Raw genomic sequence first — 16,853 nt, 5'->3', positions numbered from 1 at the left:
CGTATTTAAATGCGAGGTCGCATTTTGTTGACATCGTATTCATTTTCTAAAAACGAGGTCGTAAATCACCCAGGACGTAAATCTGTTTTGCGAGGTCGTATTTGACCTTGGGGTCGTAATCGGTTCTTGGGCTCGTATTGTTCAAATACGAGGTCGTATTTAGTATTTTAAAAAGGAGGTCGTAATTTCTTAATTGAAGTTGGGGCCGTATTCGAACATGTATCAGCCGCCCCATAATCAATGCCATGAAACACAAATTCTGGATGTCATAAAACTAATAGCCTACAATCATGATTCAATCGAGCGGTTTAGACATTTCATTATCTTTTAAGATCACGTGGACTTAGACGTTGCCAAATGTTTCATAATTACTAAGCTATAATTACTTAACCCTGAAAAAGACATTTATTAAATACTAGCATGGTACTCGCGCGTTGCGGCGGATATAATTGACAGGGGTTAGATGTCCTGATTACCGAGAAACAAAAGAGGGCAAGTATGAAAGTAAATTCAAGTATGAAAGTAAATTCAGGTATGAGATTGAGCAATGTGGTTCAAGAATAGCAAAAGAGAGTGACACACCAGCATGGCAGCATAGTGCCAACCTTAACTTTAAACATACGATGCATCGTCTTACAGGTCATGCCTCATATATATTATGCAAAAGAATAAAGCCAATAACACTCATTAGTTATTGTTGGTCTGTGAATGCACTACTTGTGTTTAATTAACTAACTTGTAATATAAATATTAAATAACAAGAATAGAGACGAGAAGTAAAGAACTTTGTTTAGTTATATGTATTTCAAACTAAACGATGAAAACATGGATGGTTGTTTAACAACAACAATAAACCGAAAAATATGTTAAGTTTTTGAACACACAAAAACTTAACAAATAACTAAAGAGAATAAAGTAAAAACTGTGGAACACACCAACAGTTTTGTGGCTAGGTCAAGTGATTCCTTTTATAGGCAGATAAGGAATCACATGACTACCCTAGTAGATGTTGACACATGAAAGTTGTCAACTATCTATTGGTGGATCATTCAGATCTGCAGAGGTCTCTTTCCTTCATCTTGTTTGTTTCCAAAAACGGTATGAAAGAGAAACTCCATTGCACCGAAGTAGTACAAAGTCACATGTCTTTATCTTGATCTTTCAACACGTGTCCTTGGGACCATTCTTCTATTCTTCAAATTCCCGCTCATATTTGACTTACAAATACTGGACAATGAGTCATTGAACATATATCCCTTAGACTTTGATGATAGATCATGCTTGCAGATGTATGTGCTCGCTGAGAGCTCGCTGAATGAGTCACTCGCTGAGTCCCTCAGCGAATCCCTGATCCAACAGTTATCATGTCTTTATATATTGCAAGACATAGAATATTCAGTCCACATAATTTGTAAAATCACTAAAGCAGCTTAGAAAATGCAGAATGTCTATGTACTATTTGACTATTTGTGATAGCAAAACTACGCAAGTATAATAAACACATCATAATATCAGTGGGCATGCTACTGGTTTATATGATACAATGGTGTAAAGTTGCAAAGCTCTAGATTTGAAACCACTTCTTGTACTGAAGTTCCTCTGGCCCGCGTTTATGTTCACAACAGCAAGGGGGAGTTTTTGGAAGTGATTTTCTATTGTTTTAGCCAATCCGCTTACAATTGCTATATTGATTTTTCCCGAAATATGATAATGGTATTAACAACTGCAACCAGGAGTTTACACCAAATAGCATATTTTTCTTCATTTGCTACTCTACAGAGTTAACAACCTAGCTAAAAAATGGAATGGGTTGAAGGGTTTAAAAGGATATAAAGTCTCACAAAGCATTTTCAATTGCTGATATTGATATATACAAAAATGTTCAACTGATATTTAAAGACTATGTGTTTTGTTATCATGTTGCTCCATATTACAATGATTATTTTAATGATTCATAAAAAAAATCCGGTTGAACCTTTACCCAACATGCCTTTAGAATATGTAGCACCAACTGCAATGTGTTCGGGAGTCACTAAAATTGGAGTATGTCACTTGAACACATCCAGGAATACAGACGGGGTAAGTCGAAATCAATCCCAGTTGAGGGGGACTCGGCTGTTCTTTATATGTGGCTTCTTTTGAGTTTTGTGGCTTTGTCGGTTTCGAATATCATCAAACAACGTATCACCTTGGTTGGTTTTTGATCCTTGAAAATAAAAAATCCAAGAATCATAAATAAATAGTACTTTAATTAAATCTAAATTAATTTAATCTATAATAGCTAATTATAATAGAATTGGCAACGTTGTAAATGGTGAAGTGGCGGCAAGGGGGCTTGAACATTTACCAGGAATGAGATAAGAAGGTGATGGCGTCATAGATGGTGGAGTATTGGTGGCGGCGGCAGGGGGCTTGAAGGTGGAGTGGTGATGGCGGCAAGGGGAGTAAGATAAGATCTGTGTGTGATGGGGAAATAGTGAATCATCCGGATTGAAAATCCCGAGGGGAGCATCTGTTTTAAAACTTAAAATGCTTTTAAGACAAAGGGAAAGCAGGGAATTGAGCGGGTTTGTTCTAATTGATAGGATCGTGATATGTGAAAAATCAATGTCAACAAGGGAATATATTTAGAGGATTGGTTATGAGGATTTATAATTTTCCAGATTATATGTATGATTTTACGGTTTAACCAACCAACTAAAATCATATCATAAAAAAGCTAAAACAAACGCCACCAAAGAAACAACAGTCTTCTTGTATGGATTCAGCATCTCCTGCGTTCACCTTTCTCCCTCCTCCTCCCCCTCCCCCTCCCCCTCCAAACCCAAATCCAAACCCTAGAATCACCAATTCCCAACCTCCGAATCTCCAAACCACACTCTCATCCCTAAAACACCTCATCCATCTCTCCGAATCCACCCTCCATTCCCTCTCTGCCCAATTCCTCCCATTTCCAATTCCCCCACCCAATTCCAATTCCAATTCCAAATCCTTCGTCCCCTGTCAGTTCAATCCCAACCACCATCTCCCGCCCTCTTCCCTCTTTCACCACCATCTCATTTGCCCCGATTCCCCTTCCCCAATCTCCCCTCAAAACGACGTCGTTTCCCTTCCCTTAAATCACCCTCCCACCATTCCAAACACAAACACAAACACCAACCAAAACGACGTCGTTTCCATTCCCCTAAATCACCCTCCCACTATTCCAAACACAAACCCTAACCAAAACGACGTCGTTTCCATTTCCTTAAACCCTCACCACACCTCACTTGCTCCCAACTTTTTCTATTTAAACTCCCCTGCTGTCGTTACATTTCCGATTCGCGATAACACGAGTGAAAATAGTAATTTTACATTTCCTGTTGTTTTATTTAATGAATGTGAAAATACTAATGATGATATTATTACAGATATTGATATTATGCTGTGTAGATTACTTGCTTCTGAATGTTTTAATGTTAGAATAGAAATATTTAGATGGAAGGATTACCCGAGCTTTTATTCTTACGCCGTTTTGCGTACAATTTTAAGTTGTTACGTTTTAGGAAACGAGGAGTTGAAGGAATGGATTTTAGTTAATTCACCTTTTTACGGTGTTGTGGTTGATGCGTTTATGAGGGATCATATTTTTGTATTGTTTAAGGTTTGCTTGAAAGCTATTGCTAGGGAAGCTAGTAAGTATTTAATGTCGGTTTTGAAAGGGGTCGGGACGGGTGGGAGTTATCGGTTTGAGTGTCCGGTTTTGGTGAAAGTGATGATGTGGTTAGGTGAACAGTTTGGTGTGTTGTATGGGGAAGTGAACGGGAAGTTGTTTGCGGTTAATATGTTGAAGCAATCGTTAATTATTGCTTCGTCGGGATCTTTGTTTAATTTTGGTGAGGACAGGGTCGGGGAATCCGTTAGGTTGACTGAGGAAAAAGATGGAAGTGGAACGACGGTGGTTTTGGTTTCACAGGTAGCGGCGGCTGTTGCTGCATTGTATCAACGTGCGGCTTTGGAGACAAGAATCAAAGGGATACGGGCTTCACGGTTTGTTCCGGCTTATCAAAGGTATTTCCCCGTAGTATCGTAACAGTTATTTCCGCACTATACATTTTTAATTGCACATGTGATGTAATATAAGTATATAATGTTAGAAAGATTTGATTTTGGAACGATGTATATAAAGTGACAACCTTTAACAAATAGTTTTGTTTTATTGAAGTCACTTACTAATGCCACTCATATAACTATGTGATTTGGATCTTTTCGTGGTCTTCAGTTTTGTTCTATGTGACCATCTAAAGTTAAATAAGCTGTTCTAATGCATTATCTATTTATATTATCTATGTGATAAAACATCTGATTAGTGGTACTCTATTGCAGAGTGCAAGAACACGCATATATATCAAAAATGGCCGAAGAAGAGCGCAAAAAACGTCCAAATTATAGACCTATAATCGAACATGACGGTGTACTTTGGAATCGTGGAGGTAACCAGGTATGTTAAGACATTCTGTTGGATATGTAATGACAAATAACTTAAAGATGTAATTGTTTTTATTTTTATTCATTATAAATTATGATACTTTTGCTGTTTGTTTGAAACATCGTGCTATATGTATGCACCTTAAAATGTATACGCAATTTATTGTTTAGTTCATCATTTTTATTGTGTACAATTTTTATTGCTCTGTATTTTATATCTTTCAACTCATTAGTTTTGTTTTTGTAGGATTCGAATAAAAATAAGTCACGAGAGGAATTGTTAGCTGAAGAAAGGGATTACAAAAGGCGAAGAATGTCATATCGTGGCAAAAAAATGAAAAGAAGTACTACTCAGGTTAGCAACTATATCTTTTATAGATAGGCTTATTTAGTTATCTTTGTGTTTTCTTGTTGTCCATGCATCTCTTGTATAAAAATTGGCATTGCCTGATATTAGATAATCTGTATTTCTGCAACTGGATTCAGTGTATGGAATTTAAGTAGAGGTGGCAACATAGGCTGATTGATAGTGGGTCAACACAGGGAATTCATTGGTTCTGGTTGGGTCAAATATGATTACTATGCATTGTTTTAATAATAAAAATAAATTAATAATCTGTATCTACGAATAAAATGATTTTTTAGTTCTTTTGTAGTGAAATGACACTTTGGGATACGATTGACACGTTAAGCCATGTAACCTGTTTCTCTTGGTATTCATTTGTTTTGTCCGTAACGATCAGATATGCGATGTAGATACGTTTTTTCGTGGCTTGTATGTAATTGTAAATGTTCATTTGTTTGCTTATTGGTACTTGCATCCATTTGATGTTCACCACACGCTCTGATATTTTATTATGTAATTTCGTTCTTTTAAAAGGTCATGAGAGATATAATTGACGAATACATGCAAGAAATCAAGTGTGCAAACATGGGTGGTCAGCCTCTGGTAGAGTCCACAAGCGTTGCATCAGAACCTTCTGCCATGAGTGATGTGCATGCAGATAAATATGAAAACAATCATATTCGTGACAAAATTAGCCGAAGAGGACCAAAACAAACTTCTGATATCAGTATGAGATCCGAAAGATCTGAGGACGTGATCAAAGAAAAAGGTGACAAGCAGAGACATGATGAACAACATGAAGAATATTTTTCCAAGAAAACCAATGGGCGTAGAAGTAGTAGCCGTTCTCATGATCATAGACAACAAGACAAGCAGAGACACTCCAGAAAAAGCTACGTTTCAAACCCTGATAGCGATCATGGCAGGTCACATGTTAATAGCCGAAGGAGTGAGCACAAGAACATGAGATCATCTTCCAATGTAACCATTGAATTTGAGGACAGATATCATCCTTCTAAATCGCATGACGTTGATGATGATGATCTCTAACCGATAGCTAGTATGATTAACCAATCTGTCCTGCCATTGTTGTTCTGGTGAGTATGTAGGGGCTTCAAATTCTAGAAAGAGGTATGCTTTTGAAATTGTCCTTCGTTCTTGGTAATAAGCAGATGTGGCAAAATGACCGGGCTGAGTAATGGGTCAAAATGGGTATGTTGTCATACAATCCTAGTTGGGTTCCCCTGAAACATTTTTGTAAAAATTGTTTATGATCATTTAGAGTAACAAATCTGATTACAAAGATTATGTTAATTCAGTAAAGCTCTGGATTTTTGGAGAAACTGAGTCTGGAAGTGTTAGGGTGTGTTTAGTTGTAGAAAGTAGTCGAGTTTTCTAGAAAGTTTTTTACTGAAAACAGATAACGTGTTCAGAAGTGATTTTCCAAAATAATTTTCCAACTTATAAATACCTCTTGGAAAACTCATTTTTATAGTTTTCTAAATATTTTCCACTTAAGAAATGGAAAACCCTTTTGTTTTCGAAAGTTGCAAACTAAACGTGTTTCCAAAGATTTTTTTTTTCCAAAGTTTTTAAAGGTTTTCGAGAGATGAAAAACCCTTTCCATGTTTTTGAAAACTGACAATGGATATTAGAAAAAGTTTATTACAACTAAACACACCCTTAGGCATTTAGAGCACACTTTGGGTGGCATTTGATTCGATGGACCTTTTGTGTCTAATCTATATTTTCCTTTCACCTGTTAGAGTTAAGCTATAACCCTTCTATACCCATCTATGAGTAAATGAGTCAAATTTGCCACATCTAGCAGATAGCATGCTTTAATTTGCGTTGTGACCTTTTTCACCAAACTTGCAGTAGGAAGGTATCCAGGCTTCAGCAGTTTCAAAAATCTGTATCCACCCTTGTATCCTTTAAGTCTTTGATGTTCTAATTTTGTTATTATTGATGCCCATTACAAATGCTCTTTGCATTTGATTACTTCCTTTTTTTTTTACGATAATAGCATAGGGTATGATCTTTGATCATAATTCTTTTAGGGCCAGTTATAATTGAACACATGCATCAAGTGCATAATCTGCTTTTTGTTTACCTTAAAGTGATCATATTGGGTTGTTATATTAAGATAACCATGGATACGCCATCTCATAAACACACCATAGAGAATGACAATGCACTAGTAAAATCTGTAGAATATTAAGAACACGTGGCAATTACATTGTTTAGTCGATTAGTGTGATTGCTTAGTTCATGGATGCATTACGAGCTTTTCTTATTTACTTTGATACTATAGGGTTAACGAGTAACAACTACATTACACATGCATTTGTAGTTGATGTACCTATAATTATTTTTGTACAAGAGTTACTCCTGGAGGACACTGCAAGTGGCAAATGTCGGCCACTGCGTAGAGATTGGGAGCCATGGAGGCGCTCGCGGCTCCCTCTGACTTCTCGTATCATGTGAGCGGCAGATCATCTGACAAGAATCAAAGAATCATTCTCTGCAACTCAATAACTTTAATTGCCTCCCCTTAAACTATAGATGGTTTTTGTATCTTATAAATGAGTTCACATTTGTTGAGCCCGTCAATTCTAGATGGTTTTTGTATCTTATAATTGAGTTGACATTTGATGAGCCCGTATGCAATCTATGCAGACAATCTACTTCAATTTTCTACCAGACCTTAAGGCTTTTTATCGACAGGAACTTTAGGTTTTAATTCTTTTGTGCATAAAATACTCTTGAAGAATTTTGTGTAGTTTTTTTTTTTTGAGCTTTATATTTTCGCTTCCTCTTCAGATAATGGTTGGGTTGCTATACGAGCACAATACAACGGGTAGAAAAAGTAATCAACCATGTCTAGTTTGACGAATTTTTGTAATAGCTAACAGCTGAGGTTTGGAGTTGTGCATTGTTGTTCTTGTGTAGATGTTATCACGTATATCAAATTTTGGTTTGCACAGTAGTTATTTTGTCTTTCAATTCTATCCACATACTTCATTGTTTGCTTCTTGCACAAATTATTTTATAACGCACTTGCTTCTTTAAGGAATCTGAATAAGTTCTTTTTATTTTCTCCCATTTGCAGGTGAAAATGAGCTGGTTTGTGCTGCTAGAAAAGTATAAGAGTAATATGCAATAGCGAGGAGTTGAAATGACTTCGTAATGTTTTCGATGTTTTCTATATTTCGTTGTAGCTGAGTAGATCCTTGGAACTTATACTGCCTAATTGCCTATTAATTATCTGTGAAATAACATGTTCAGTTTGAGAATTTTCTTACGGTGTGTAATAATTGAGTACTTGTATGTATATATATAAGAAATATGGATAGTTTTGCTTTTGGGAAGTGATACTGGATTACTGGTACCGTGAATATTGTTTTTAATTTTATTTTTGTTTCAAGGGTAAATGAATGTTGTTAAGTTTATGGTATTTTATTTGTCACGTTGGTGAGGATTTTTTAAAGCTTTGGTATTAAAGGGTTAGTGTATTGTAAAATAAGTATTAAAGTAATACAAATAGGATAAGATCTTGACCCTTAGATCATGAATAAATTGATACACGGAGATTTACGAAACAATAATACACGATGATTTTCAGTGAAGAGAAAAACTATTATTTTAATTTTTTTCTTTAATACTTATTTTATTTTACTTAACATCCTTGTATTAATATTAATTACTTTTTGTTTTTAAAAAAAAATCATTATATGTCACGTTGGTAAGGAACCGAGGATATTTCAAAAATATTTTATTTAGAAAAAGAAATGCTTTCATCATACCTTACAATTTTATATTTGATGAAATGATATATAAATTCTGGTTACTCTCTTTTTCTTTGTTTTAATTAAAGATTTTTTAGTTTTAGTTTCAATCATTTACTTTTTTATTTTTATTTTTTGACTTTTAGTTATAGTTTTGGTTTAGATATGATTTCTTATGTTTTTAGTTGTATGACATTTTGATTTTTTATATATTTCTTTTAGAGTATTTTAGTTTTCCACTTCTCCTTCTCCGTCTTAATAATGTTTTTGATTTTTGCTTTGATTTATCATTTTAGCTATTTCTTTTGTGAATTTTTGTTTCCTATATATTTAATCTGTTTTTAATTCTTTTTATTGCACTTTTCTTTTTTATTTTTGGAGGCTAAACAACTTGCATATGACCCAAAAAAAATATATACTTGGCGACTATATATGAAATAAATTTAGGTTTGGATAGTGTGACAACATATAAACATGGTTAAAATGCAGTTGGGATGTTGCTCATAATTATCACATCTTGCATAAAAACACGTAATAACAATATTTGTGACCCCAACACTATTAACAAAGCATCCATTTCCATTACCAATCAATTCTATAACAGATTTTTGTTAAACTTTTTTATTAGATTTAGTTTTGTATATACGACTAGTAAAGTAATTGTTTCTATCATTATTCAAGTTAGTTTTGGTTGTATTTTAAAGTTTGCATAAGTTTGGACCAGAGTTATATAAAGTGTGATCTTACAGGGACCAAAAAATGCATCTTATTCAAAGTTCACTGCTTGCTTACTTACTAGTAGTACTGGACTAGTGAATCCTAACTTTTGCTTGTAAGAAAGAAAGTAGTCCAATTAGACTACTAGGAGTAGCCCATTGTGGGAATGCCCCTCTTCGATTCAAAACAAGACACATGGCACTCTTCAATCATTTGGGGCATTCCCACCATTCCCTTGAGGTGGAGGAATGCCTCAAAGGGCATTCCCTATTTTTTTTTTATTATTATTTTTTTTGATTTAAAAGAAAATTATATAAAACATACTAAATTTTATTAAAAAAAAACATCACACTAAAAAACATTACATAAAAAAATATATAAAACTAATAAGAGTCGTCATCGTCGGTGCTAACATAATCTCGAAGATCGGCGAAGGGATCGGCTGGAGGCTCGAAGTCATGTGGTGTGTTCGCCCAAATATGGTCAACCAAATCTGCCGTTAGCATGTTGTGGGTTTCTCGGTTTTTAACGGTACGCAGATTTTGGATCCGAACTTCCATTGGAGTTTGTTGACTCCAATATGCGGGATTTAGGCTCGGTTCTTGAGCGTTGTAGTCTTGGCACACGGCTTTCCCTTCGTCTTCCAGAATCATATTATGTAATATGATACAAGCATAACAAACATCCTGAATTGATTTTTTCTCCCAATATAGCGCCGGATGTTTTAGAACCTTCCATCGTTTTTTAAGCACACCGAAAGCCCGCTCAATACCCTTTCGTGCCGACTCTTGTTTTTTCTTAAAAAGTCTTCTTTTTTCATCAATCGGGTCGGAAAACGTCTTCACAAACATAGCATATTCAGGATAGATGTCGTCGCCAAAATAGTAGCCCTTCTCATAATGATTTCCGTTTGCCGAAAACGGAACTACAAATACAATTAAAACATACAAAAATTGACTCAATAATAAATTAATATTTACAATTACACATTTTAATTAAACTTTTATCATTAAACTTTTACCACTAGGTGCCAAGCCGTTAATAATCTCCTCAAGAATCGGTGATGCTTCAAACACGTTGATATCATTGTGTGAACCTTGCTGTCCTAAATAAGCATTCCAAATCCATAGATCGTTGGATGCTACAGCCTGCAATATCAATGACGATCTACCCACATGACCGCTCGTGTAAGTACCTCGCCAAGCCGCCGGACACAACTCCCATGGCCAATGCATACAATCAATACTACCAATCATACCGGGAAAACCAAGAAGTTGTTCATGGACATAGTACATACGATGCAGATTGGTCGGAGTTGGTCTCCGTAGGTATGTTGGCCCATAAATTTCCCGTATACCTTTGAATGATATATATAAAAGTATAAATACTCTGTAAATAATATATATATATAATATAATAATTATATATACACTGTAAAAAATATTACCGATACAAAATTTTAGACACGCTTCCCTTGAAGTTCGCTCAGACATCTGCAAATACTCGTCAAGGAAATCACTATTCACGCCGTATGCCAATTGGCGAATTGCAGATGTACACTTCTGTACCCCGGCGAACCCTTTTCTCCCAGCCCGGTCATATCTTGTCTGAAAATATGGGTACCTAGCCTCCAAATCACCGACTATCCGCATAAATAAAGGTTTTGTCATACGAAACCTTTTTTTGAAAAGTCTCGCGTTGTATCGCCGTTGATCATTGAAGTAGTCATACATCAAACGCGCATGTGCTTCAATACGATTACGGTCAACTGGAAGCCTTCGGTGAATGACTGCGTCAGGTTGGTCAGCAAGACGACTTTGAACTACTTGGGCAACTCATTGTAGTATAGCCTGGAAACGATTTGCGTAATCGTCGTGACCGTTAGAAGATCCAGATGAAGATCCAGATGAATCATCGGAATCCATATGGTGATTTTATAAGAGAATATGTGTATGTATTTTTTTTAAAGAAAATTTGAAGAAAGAATGAATATAGATAGGTAGATGGTTGTTTAGTTATGTAAGAATATATGTGTATGTATATATATATATATAAGGTGAAATGTTATAAATAAAAAATTAAAAAGAAAAAATATTTTGTTTATTCCAAGGGAGAAACGGCTATATGCCCACTAGCAAACACCATTTTGGACGTGTTACAAAACCAAAGGGGCACGCTTTTTCAGTAAGTGGAACGCCCCCCGGGGCCGAGAGGAGGCGTTCCGGGGGCGTTCCAAACGGTTTCCAAGAGAGGAAACGGGCTATTCCGGATAGTCTTAGGGGTTTAACATGGCGACGGTGAATGTATCAGGCGACGGCCGACTCGAATGTCAGAATTGTGATCGTATATGGCCCGCATACTATCCTAATTGCCCTGAGTGTGGTTCAATTATGTTTTTCGGAGTTGGAAACAACATTCGCCCTCTCAACATAACTCATCAGCAGCTAATAAATATTCGTAGGGTACACAATAGGCAAGCTTTAAGCACCATGTTCTCTCTTCAATCAACAGAACTGATTGAGCATTACAGAGACAGAGGCTATTTCAGTCATGCACATAGGTATAATTTTTTGTTCTTTTATTTATCAAATTTTTTCTTCTTATATTTATCTTCCCTGCAAGTGTATGTAGCGACTTTCCTGCATTAACATTTTATAAAAAATTCCCCGGAATTAAGTTGCCTCCATAATTAATGGTATATTTAAATATAAAATATTTTATTGTATATTAAAACCATTCACTTTGTAGAAATACATAGGTTGTTTAGAAGAAATTACTGTCTTGGCTCAATCGAATCGTTTCAGGTTTTGTCATTTCTTATTTATATGTATGTTTGTCTTGGTTGTTTCCCATTACTTGTTCGAGTTACATATTAGTTTGCTACTTTTATGTTGTTAAATATGCCCAATATGGTTGCTTTCGTATTTGTATTGTCAAACATGTTTCTAAGCTATCGGTAGGATGCATGATTGATAAACGTTCGACCCGCATAGTAGCCGAACACAGCAGACAAGTAATTCTTCTTTTCAGATTCTCGGCAGACAGATATGATTTTCTAAACATTTCTCATTTTCCGTCTTGCACTCCTTTGTGGCCGGAGGTCCCTATGGAAGCAGTCTCTCTACCTTTGTGTAGAGGTAAGACTGTCTACAGCTTACCTCCCCATACCCCGCGCAGGGATTGAGTCCTGTTGTTGTACTTTGTAGAAATACATAGAGTATCGAAATATACCTATTATACTTTTACTAAAAAAAATTTTAAAAGAAAAGATTTCGTTTTCAATTTTTATTGAAACAATCTCCAACAAAAAGTTTATCTGTTCATGAGAAGTAATTATATATTTGGGATACATTTTCCTACCATTATACACTACACTTTTTGCCAGATGAAACTATTAGTAGTCATCATTTTCATTATTTCAATACTGTAATTCTAGAAAGCGATAATGGTTTTAACATTCAATGAAATATTTTGCATTTAAATATACTAATAAGTATGGAGACAAATTGAACCTTATTGTCGGCAAATTAGGAATAATTGAGGGCTTTTTTTTTTAATAGAGTTAATGTAAGAAAATCGCTACATACACTTGCATGGAAGATATCCCCATATATAAATATATGAATCCACCATCTGATATCTGATTGTCCGTCTTTTCCTGAATTGTGTCTCTAATTTTTGATCGGCCGTTTGATTACTTGGTGGATAGAGTCAACTTTGACTTTGCAAGAATAGCTCGTGAAAACCCTGGATCGTTTCCGTATTCTATAATTTCCTACCAAGTAATTCCGGATCCTCCAGTCCCAGGCGTTGACGTACGCTTTTATCACTTTGTATTACTTTTTGATCAAGAACGCAGCACTGCGGAGCTTGTGGATACTGGGTTCCACTTACCACTACCCGCCCCTTGTCCAGCTATTCTTCATCCTAACAACCACCCTTCCAACTACCGTGGGGACCGTAGTATAGATCTGACTTGCGCCGGATGTCTTGGGGATCAACATGTAGCCTCGTTAAGGTTACTGCCATGTTTACATGTAATGCATGTGCAGTGTCTTACCGATATGCATGAACTTACCGAATCTCTCGCCTGCCCTCTCTGCCGGAGGGTCATGCCATCCAACGATCCGCGGTTCAACAACTGGGCCCGTTATCATAATGGTGACGTAGTTGCTGGGGAGCTATCGTAAGTCTTTTTTTTCTTCTTCTTGTCATAAGATATTTTTGACATGCCCTAACCGAGTTTTTATTTTTTATTTTTGTCTATAGTGATTGAGGAAGTGCGGCCAGTTCAGGTTTAAAACAAGTGAATGAAGTTAACCTGTTAACCTTTTAGGAAGATTTTTGACTGTCCAAACTACTAGCACTTATTTCTTTTTGGAAGAACTGTCAGTTTAGTATTCTATTATCACTGATTTATTTGTAATTTTGAAAGTTGGATTTTGAGAAAATAGTATCATCTTTATCTTAATCAGTGAAGCACAGATGTAATGATGAAAACTATGATGAGATTTTATGAGGGAATTAATGTATTGATGTGTTCTTATGTTCAATTCTAATTGCTTTATGCTGTTTGTATGTTGTTTATGGTTCGTGTACGTTGAGTGGAATATTTGATGTAATTGAATAGTTAATTTATGTGTTAGTTTCCTGCTTTATGAATGATATATGAATTATTGAGCGTCTTTTCAGATTTTGCAACTGTTATTAGTAGTGCTATAGATATATGTATATATATGTATTTGCAATTATTACTTGAAAGTGTATCTAAAGGTTTTTAGATAATGAAGGATGTAAAATATGATAATGGCCTTTAAAAGTATACTACAATCCATGGATTCATCTTCTTCTTTTAGTTTTCTTAGATTTTTGTTGCTTTCAAGGTTTTTGTTGTTATGTCTCAAAGAAGAGGTTGTATTTGAACTTCTCTGATTTTTGTTTTTGTTTATCTTAGGGGTGATTTTAATTAACAATAGTATATTATGATATTTATCCATGTTCTTCGGGTTGTTTGAAAGTGATGGCAGGAAGGCCTGCAATCTCGAAGTTGTTCTCAGTTGCTAAGATAGGACTACAAGTTGAAGCAACATGATAGAGTGGCATGATTGTACACTTCAGGTCATCATTGCTTTTAACCGGGTAATTTTTCATTTTAATAATTCAGAATTTTTGTGGTAATTGAACATGAATTTTAAATTTTCAAGATCATGAAATTGATATTGTTTCGGGATAAGTTTATATAGAACATTATTATATTTTATAGATTATTCAACGCTTTTATGTATTTTTGTAAATATTTTTGACAGGTTATTGTGACGCGTTTGAACTCTGCTGGTGGCTTCGTTTGGTATGATATTATTAGTTTTTTTCCTTTTATATGAAATTAGATTGTACCACCTATGGCATCAATGGTGCAAATTCATCTAAGACAGTTATCATGTAGTTCCCTATAGGTCTTTCCTTAATAAAAAAATGTCGTTGATGGTATATGTATGTAGCTCAACTAGGCATCTAATTAGTAGCTGGTTATATAAGTTCTCTTCAAATTTATTCACTACTCAAGCTATAAATCATCTAACTTTAAAGGGACCAGAGAAATGATATGATATCATTACTGGTGCTAAATCTTGCACCATGATCTAATGGTGCAGGCAAGCTTAACTACACTTTTCTGTCTGTCCTTTCCTTCATGATATATACGGACTAAAACCCAATCACAATATAAGAGTATGCGGAAAATCGAGGGCAGTGGGTGCACCCACTTTCATTTGGTAAACGAAACAATATCTAGACTGCCTGTAATTTATCCAAAAACTACCTGTTTTTCCCGTGCATCCACTTGTTTTCTTTTAATAACCATCAGCACCATCACAAATCCTTGATGTGGTTCATGGGCGGTACCATTTTTGGGAGTATAATTTCACTAGCATGAAGGTTCTTGGGCAGTATGATATTCATCGCTTATTGTTAGAATTTTTCTTACATCTGTTACGTAATGCAGGTGGCATCCAATATTCATATAGATTTAATCATATGTGATATGTGGAATTTGTTTATGCATAGCATTCTATTGGGGACATGCTGACAGAGGCAGAGTCTCATACTCACAGGTAGTGTAAAGCTCCCTAGATGTTCATTTGTCTTGAAAACAGTCTGAGCCTTATGTCGGCTATAGAATCTAATGAAAAATGTTACTTTCTTTTGTTTATAAAGCATTACATGCTTAAAAGGTTTGGGAATTTTATAGATCATGAATAAAGGTTGTCATGTGCGAGTTAGTCATTGGGTCCACGTTGAGAATTATGTATTTTTTGGCCTATCTATATAAACGTTTTCTCATAAACATCAGGCAGATAAACGAAAATCGTGAAGCTGCTACTAATGGCTCATATCCGTAGTAGAAATTAGAACCCACGCCTGAAGCCATTTAAGGAAAGCTTTCTTTAGATTCCTTTAAGTTTGAACATAAAACCTGAAAATATCAAAATACTATTAAATTGCAATTCCATTTCGATTATACCAAATCTTCCAATATTGAACGGGTTTTAGTGCCTCATTTTGATTATACAAAATCATATCAGTTATAATCTAATTTTTTGAGTAAAATGGCAAAGGTGTTTGAAGTATGATAAAAATTTAAACCTATTTGGTGTGTTTCCTCTTAAGTCGAAATATCTGACTTTTTTATGCTGCCTTCGAAATGTGTTTGAGAAGTGAGACTGTCAAAAACATCACACAGATTAAAAATAAAGTAAATCTAATAGTATTGTGGTTGGTTTTTGAACCTAAGGTGTTTAATGAAAGTTTTCCTGACTATACAGGTCTTTAGAAAATAATCAGCTTGTTTGATCACTTGTACTGCACTTGGTCATACTTGCTTTTATGGCACGTTGACTCTTTTTTTAGGCTTAAAATCTCAAAAAATGACTGGTCAGATCGGTTTGTTAAAGATGTGGACATTATGTGTAGTAGGTCATCCTACTATTTTTAAGCCTATGTCAGCCGTCTCTCTATGGTATTCAGACCGATTCTTCAATCAAAAATATTTATGACACCATGCCCATATAAAAAATACGATGTTTGCTGTTGACATTAAGTAAATTGTGTTTGATGTGCCATAGTGATACAACAAAAGTGTGTTGAAAGTTTCCTACTATAATTATGCTTTAAAAGAATCTAGAATAGTTAGAAAAATTATTACTATAAGCATGTAGAATTTGTAGAGACAAAAACTGGAAACTGATATGATGATATTAAACGTAGCTAGAGCATATACGACAGTAAAGGTAAACATGAAGATGGATACTGGATATTTCAACAAAGCCATAGGCGACAAGGCAACCAGTAGATTTTAGACCGTTGGTCCTAAAAGGCCGGAATTATAATGATTCGACGAATAAACATTAAGAAGGGTATCATTTATGTTCTTACTTTCTTTCAGAATTTTCAGGTAGTGGTCAAGTGGATAATAAGAAGTATTAGGGAAAAAGCTCTTTAGGTGCTCTTTGTCTTTGCTTTTGCTATCGTCATGACTT

The 16,853-nt window shown here is 35.2% G+C and overlaps 2 protein-coding genes across 4 annotated transcripts; one reads left to right on the top strand and one right to left on the bottom strand.

Annotated features, from left to right (window-relative positions):
* Positions 1-2,758: 2,758 nt before the first annotated feature.
* LOC122589826 (U11/U12 small nuclear ribonucleoprotein 48 kDa protein) lies at positions 2,759-8,247 on the top strand. Of its 3 annotated transcripts, none has more exons than XR_006322359.1 (6): positions 2,759-4,050; positions 4,366-4,480; positions 4,715-4,822; positions 5,348-5,944; positions 6,692-6,698; positions 7,926-8,247. XR_006322359.1 is itself a non-coding variant. In XM_043762147.1 (5 exons), the coding sequence occupies exons 1-4, from the start codon at positions 2,759-2,761 to the stop codon at positions 5,861-5,863; spliced, it is 2,031 nt and encodes a 676-aa protein (XP_043618082.1). In that variant the 3' UTR covers positions 5,864-5,910; positions 7,926-8,247. The 3 variants fall into 3 exon arrangements, 1 of the variants encoding a protein (XP_043618082.1); XR_006322358.1 differs by having other exon boundaries at positions 6,692-6,728; XM_043762147.1 differs by lacking the exon at positions 6,692-6,698 and having other exon boundaries at positions 5,348-5,910.
* Positions 8,248-9,701: 1,454 nt separating this feature from the next.
* Positions 9,702-10,970, bottom strand: LOC122587531 (protein ALP1-like). Its single transcript, XM_043759717.1, has 3 exons — positions 10,766-10,970; positions 10,340-10,675; positions 9,702-10,243 (listed from the first exon to the last, which is right to left on the bottom strand). The coding sequence occupies exons 1-3, from the start codon at positions 10,968-10,970 to the stop codon at positions 9,702-9,704; spliced, it is 1,083 nt and encodes a 360-aa protein (XP_043615652.1).
* Positions 10,971-16,853: the final 5,883 nt, after the last annotated feature.

This window comes from Erigeron canadensis, chromosome 2, assembly GCF_010389155.1.
Source record: "Erigeron canadensis isolate Cc75 chromosome 2, C_canadensis_v1, whole genome shotgun sequence".
NCBI lineage: Eukaryota > Viridiplantae > Streptophyta > Magnoliopsida > Asterales > Asteraceae > Erigeron > Erigeron canadensis.
Note: the sequence above shows the minus strand (reverse complement) of the source record. Positions and strands in the feature narration are given on the sequence as shown.

Coding starts and splice junctions, on each gene's coding strand:
- LOC122589826 (XM_043762147.1), top strand. CDS start 2,759: ATGGATTCAGCATCTCCTGCGTTCACCTTTCTCCCTCCTCCTCCCCCT. Junction 4,051..4,365: donor TTTGTTCCGGCTTATCAAAG/GTATTTCCCCGT, acceptor ACTCTATTGCAG/AGTGCAAGAACACGCATATA. Junction 4,481..4,714: donor GGAATCGTGGAGGTAACCAG/GTATGTTAAGAC, acceptor TTGTTTTTGTAG/GATTCGAATAAAAATAAGTC.
- LOC122587531 (XM_043759717.1), bottom strand. CDS start 10,970: ATGCGGATAGTCGGTGATTTGGAGGCTAGGTACCCATATTTTCAGACA. Junction 10,676..10,765: donor GTGTCTAAAATTTTGTATCG/GTAATATTTTTT, acceptor TATCATTCAAAG/GTATACGGGAAATTTATGGG. Junction 10,244..10,339: donor TAACGGCTTGGCACCTAGTG/GTAAAAGTTTAA, acceptor TTGTATTTGTAG/TTCCGTTTTCGGCAAACGGA.